The sequence below is a fragment of the Vigna radiata genome, unplaced genomic scaffold, assembly GCF_000741045.1.
Source record: "Vigna radiata var. radiata cultivar VC1973A unplaced genomic scaffold, Vradiata_ver6 scaffold_263, whole genome shotgun sequence".
In the NCBI taxonomy this organism is placed as follows: domain Eukaryota; kingdom Viridiplantae; phylum Streptophyta; class Magnoliopsida; order Fabales; family Fabaceae; genus Vigna; species Vigna radiata.
Genome location: NW_014543979.1, coordinates 245297 through 251356, shown reverse-complemented (window position 1 = coordinate 251356; position 6060 = coordinate 245297). Strand labels below are relative to the sequence as shown.

General features: G+C 33.7%; 1 protein-coding gene across 4 annotated transcripts; it reads right to left on the bottom strand.

Annotated features, from left to right (window-relative positions):
- On the bottom strand, positions 1-5738 carry LOC106755091. Of its 4 annotated transcripts, XM_022778147.1 has the most exons (12): positions 5204-5738; positions 4858-5124; positions 4618-4671; positions 4413-4529; positions 3260-3453; positions 1578-1584; positions 1299-1384; positions 1021-1112; positions 468-628; positions 256-327; positions 110-181; positions 1-35 (listed from the first exon to the last, which is right to left on the bottom strand). In XM_022778147.1, the coding sequence occupies exons 4-10, from the start codon at positions 4485-4487 to the stop codon at positions 286-288; spliced, it is 657 nt and encodes a 218-aa protein (XP_022633868.1). In that variant the 5' UTR covers positions 4488-4529; positions 4618-4671; positions 4858-5124; positions 5204-5738; the 3' UTR covers positions 1-35; positions 110-181; positions 256-285. The 4 variants fall into 4 exon arrangements, with proteins under 4 accessions (XP_022633868.1, XP_022633867.1, XP_022633866.1 ...); XM_022778146.1 differs by having other exon boundaries at positions 4786-5738; XM_022778145.1 differs by having other exon boundaries at positions 4858-5738.
- Between the last annotated feature and the right edge of the window lie 322 nt (positions 5739-6060).

The window sequence follows — 6060 nt, the reverse complement described above, 5'->3', positions numbered from 1 at the left end:
GAATAAAGCCTGTTAAATGATTTCTGCTCAGATTCCTAGCAAAATTCTTACTCATAGTCAGTGAAAAGTAACATTCAAGATTTCAAAAGTAACTTGCTAAAACACTCACAATTTCAGAAGATGTTCCAAATCACCAATGGAAGAAGGAATGGAACCAACTATATTATTATTTGATATATCCCTGGAAGAAAACATCGATTAGAATGAAATCAGGGATATAGATATAAGAAGACATATTAAACTATTCATACTTACAGTGTATCCAAATTTCCGATCCGTGAAAGTTCAATTGGAATAGACCCTTGAAAATTGTTTGAAGAAAGATTCCTAAGGATAGCCATCACAAGGCCTTGAAGGAATCAGAATTATTAAGAAAAGAAGTAATACGCTTAACTTTGAACTGCTTATAAGAATCAAGTTTTGCTTATAAGAATTTCCTTGTTCAGAAATATTACTAAATCTTGTACCTTTCTTCCCCATAGAGCAAAAGAAATTCGCCCTCCATCAAGCTCTCCGGCAGGAATGCTGTTGATGGCATTGATAAGGAGTCCTGCCCAAGCCCAAATCACTAGAGGGTTGATAGAAATNGTAGTTCCTTCCTTGAGAACGTTACCAAGAAGCAGCTTTGCTAAAAAAAAGAAATAAAAATGGTCACTACATATTGATAAAAGCATTAAGTACTACATCGGGAAGTCACCGGATTTAATTTGTTGCTCTTNTGTGNTNGTAATAATAGAAAATAAATGCTCATTTTAAAATATTTTGCTAAACCCATAAATGAATGCAGACACAGTCTATCTAAATTTCTTTATGCTTACTAGAGTGAGTAGTCAATAGGAAAAAGAAAAAAATATCCAAAAACAACATAAATTACCAAGGATATTACATGCCTACATAAACTAAACAGCATAAAACTATAAACTATATAACTCATTTGAACACAATCCGATACTATAATATTTGAAAATAATGCAATTTGAACTACAACTATTGATTGGAAAAACAAAAAGATTGAGATACCTTCGAAAGATGATGGCAGAGTATGGTAAGTGAGGAAGCATACTTCCAATTCCTTTTCATTGTTTCGGCTTGGGACAATATAAATTAGGTACCTATTCAATGATGAAAATTCAGTATAACATCTATGTACTATGGAAATTAAGAGGCTAATCATTTGATAGAAAGTAACATAAACAAGATAAGATGAACTTTGCCACGAGATCAACCACATTATGACACGACATAATTCAGTTCAGTTAAATACCAAATCTTTAGAGATAGCAACAAACTATGCTCACCAAGAAACAACCGTCCAACTTGTTGGGGAAAGATCCATACTCTGCAATGTCAGAAATGAAGGATGGGTTTGAGCTAAGTCATCAGCCTGAAACACAAAAACCAAAAACAATATAACAGGTTATTGTAGTGACATATAAATCCAAAGTTATACATACTTAATTTTGTGAATTTATACTGCACATATTATGCATATTTGAATGTCGTCCTGAAGAACCAGATGATGATATAACGCGGTAGGTGAATGATATGAAGGTGTTTTCACACGTGATGTAGCTAACCTGGGAGCTGAAACAGATAAAAAACACGTTATTATAGGCAGGGGACACATTTCTCCACTCTTAGTTCAATAGCAGTAGAAAAATGGGTCTTGCATTAAATTAGATAAAGACCGAGGATTTGATATCTATGTAAACATCATATTCNTACTTGTATGTAAATAGACAAATATTGATTGATAAAATGCATATACATGTTCACTCTGTTACAAGGCTTTCATAATTGGAATAGAAAAACATCAACTAGAAACATCAAAGAGCCNTNGTAAAACATCAATAACATTCAAAATATTTCTATCATACATAGTGATATATGTACAAATATATTTGGAGGTGAGGAATTAAATTTCAATTCTATAGTTGATGAAGTCAGTAACTCATCAAATTATGTTTAAATAGGTAGAGTGGAATAAAATTCTGTCAGATTATAAACCTTACAAAATCCAATAAAGTTAAAAGTTGGCATGTAAACTTCAATGCATATAACTACACAATCCAATCAATTTCAGATTTTCTAACACTGCTGGCTTAAGGTTAGGTACACTAAAGTAAACTTAGTTAGCTAATAAACTATCATTTTGATTGTTTAATACAAAAAGTTCTAATTTTTTTTATACTAATGCTATAACAGATTAATGGCTTTATTGTCAAAATAAGGGGTGAGACTGGAAACAAGTAGAAAAGAAGAAGCTGGAGACAACTCTAAAGGCTTTAAGATTGCCAAGAAATCTCGTAGCTATTGTCAAGAACAGAATGAATATATTCCTACCTGATTAGTTGATATTTTCTCAGTCAACTTGCATTAATAATCTCGTGAGTTCATATAGTCACCTAAGCATTATAATCACATCTGAAATGCACTCAAACATACTGCAGAGAATTACAACTAAGATATTTATACCAAAATACCACCTACTTCGCATTTAATTGTCAACCAAGACAACAACCCACAATATAAAACATACATTCCTATTCGCATTCAAACAGTGAAGAAAAATAACACAAACATAAGCAAACTAACCCCTCATATACCCACATGACAGCATCCAATACTTCTAATTAAGCTCAACAGGTTCAGGGTTATGGTAGCAGCAACACAAAGCCAACTTCAAGGGTCATTTTAATCAATATTGAACACAATGCAAGCTAGGGAAAAATTTTCTCGTAGTGATACCAATAATATAATTTATAGATTAGATGAAGGAAAGAAATAAGAAATAGCTCTTGCTGCAAATACCAACATGAAATACAACATTTCAGAATGAGCTTTTCAAAATGAACTTCTCTTTTTCTTCCTGTTCTCATAAAGTGCAGCAATATTGGGGTGGAAGTAGTAATCATGTAGGTGCAAAAAGATAAAGCATTTATTATTCTCAACATATCATGACGACTGAACCAATGTTCTAGAAAAAAATTAAAGTGGTACTAAAATAAAATAAAATGTTTTAATTTTAATAAATTACATAAATTTGTTACTATGTATCCATACAGATTCTAATAAGAGCATTGTTTAAATGCAAGCAAAGAAGGAAGATGCCTAAAGCAAAAACAAAGATAAATCAGAGTATAGAAATTATACTTCTTAAGAATTTCCAAAGCATTACAAGTCTGCAAAGCTTCTTCATGTTCCACAACTTCAATAACAGAGTTGAACATATGTACTTGCAGCAGAGAACATTAGTTACCTGAATATCCAAGCGAATGGAATGTTGGATACCTTTATCTTCATCACAGTAGAAAATATATCCATCAGCTGAGTAGCCAAAAAAGTAGGCTTTTGGAGTCGGTTGGCCAAAGCAAAAGCTAATGCTTGCTCTAAGCAATCATGAGAAAGAATAGTGGCATAGAATAAGCTACTTAAAATTGGTCCCCTTTCTGCCTGCACCCAAATAAAGGTATATCATTAAGCTATCAAACATGTAAATGTTCTCCAACATTCACCAAATATTGAAAATGAAGCACCTAAGTACATATTTCAACATATAATTAAAGACAACTTATGATTAGAGGGAAAAAATAGAATAAACAATCCACTTAGCACCCAAGATTCAAAAAACAACAACCAAAGAAGGTGAGGGAACATAATGCCTAAAAAAATCCAATGTAAATATTTGACAATGACAACATAAGTATGACAAGGAAGGGAAAAGGTAGCTTAATTTAAACAAAGATAAACTGGAGCAAGATTTAAAACTATACCACTGAAAAGACATACACTAATGCCGAGACACATAATCATCAAAACCTAAGTAGATTAAATTCCATTCCTTCAATAATAATGCAACACAAAGAGAAGATGGTTGCCAAGAATCAAATCCCCCAAAAGTGTATGTATAGAGACAGTAGAAATATCAACACAACCCTTTTTGGCTTGACCCCTTAACTAGTATGTTGCAAAAAGGTTGAACCCGCACAAATGTTTTCACGAGAATAAATGAAAGAAAGAAGGGAGGATTAGGGTTTTCGAGTTTTACGAATTTAAAGATTTAGGATGAATGAAAGAAGAAAATTAAAAATAAGTTAGGCCAAAAACTATCTTAATCCTAAAGCTTGTCATAGGTTACTTAGAAATTGTTTGGGTTCTTGATCCCGAGGTATCAGAATTTTCAAACTATCTGAGAACTTTGCTTAACAATGAAACGTGCACATGTGACTACCAAATTGTGAGATAACATCAACAAGGCCACCATAGCCTCCAACTGCCATAACCTGAAATGAGTTTCGCAGTAATGCAACTATATATCACATAAAGTAGAGAGTAACAAGGAGCCCATCAGCATGTTTGAGCAGACAAAGCAATAGTAAACACAATATCAATGATTTTGAAACAGAACATACCCCTGCAGGATGTAAGGAAATAGAAAAAGATGACGAAGGAGCACACTGTATTTGTGAAAGGATCGTGCCATTCATGTCAAAGCGATTGAGCAGAGAATCTGTACCAACTGTCAAAATCTGAAAGTAAAATACAAACAATTAACAAGAGTTAGCAGAGCTACAATTTACATGAGAGTTCATGAGAGCTACAATTAGAAGCTCCTACTTATCATCAGGAGTTATGTCTTTGGCATACAATTTAGACAAAGAATTCCTTATCCTGCAATAAGGATAAAAACCAGAAAGCTCAATTTTGGTGTCCTGAACCAACGTAAATAAAGAAAGTACAAAATTAAATACTGAAGCTGAAAAACACTATATTTTTGTAACAAACCTTGCGTGCTTTAAAGAGCAGTAAGAACCAGATCAACAATCTGGTTTTTCAGTGCATCAAAAACATACTTACTGAGGAGACTTCTTGAGAGTTTCTTCAATGTCTGATTCTGTAGTTGCATTGTTCTCATTTGCAAAACTCCTTTCTTCACCTTGTTCCTTCGGCGGCGAGAAATCTGGACCTCCTCAGCAAAGTTGGCCAAGTTAAGCATGTGGGAAAAGGACTAGGCAACAACAATAGAGCCCCCTGCATCCAAACTAGTTATCATATTTCCAAGTTCTTCTTGTTTCTTAGGGTCACGCTTTCCTTCATACTTGAAATTTCGTACACTTCTTGAACCTGCACAAAAACATTTACATAAATGTCGAAGAGAAGTGAAAGAACATAAATTCCGGAATATTTTTTGATAAATAACTACAGCCTTCTCCATCGAATCCACTGATTCAGCCGTTGAATCTTCCTTTTCCACCGAACACGCGACCTAATTCGCATTTCTCACCGAACAATCTTCCGATTTTTCACTCCTCTCTGAATCTTTCCCACTTCTAGAGTATTATCACAAACCTAAGGTGGATGAAGGTTCTCTCTCAGCGTCAAACTACGGCTTCGAAACGAACGATGAAGGTGATTGCTTTGTCAACGAAGGACAACAAGATTGCTATGTTATTATGCAACGACAGTTCGAGAGAGAGGGAAGAAGCAAGGGTTCAAGAGAGGGACAACGACAGTGAAGAGGACTTGAGAGAAGAACAACGATAGCGAAGAGGGCTCGAGAAAGAGATGTGAAATCGCGAGGGTTCAAAAGAGAGAAATCAAATAGGGTTCGAGGGTGACAGAAAAGCTCGAGGGTTTGGGGAAGAATAGGGTTTGAGGGAGAGAGAAAAGCTCGAGCGTTATGAGAAGAATAGGTTTCGAGGTTTGCTTCTCATTCTAATCAGAACCTAAATTATTTTCTCAATCCGTATATAATATCAGCGGCTAACACTTGGAAATAGTTATATACGGATAATTAAAATTATATACGGATTTTATCTTTAGATAACTTTCCGTATATAATAAACCGTATGTACTATGTATATTATATACGGATTATAATCCGTATATAATAATCCGTATGTAATAGCCAGATTTCTTGTAGTGCCATCATAAGATCTTAGACATATAATATCTTTATTTTTTTAAGATTACAATTGACTCAGTATAATGTTTTAATTAAATTAATTTAACTATTGATTAAAATCATCTTTAGAATTAATATATCAATTTTATAAATGA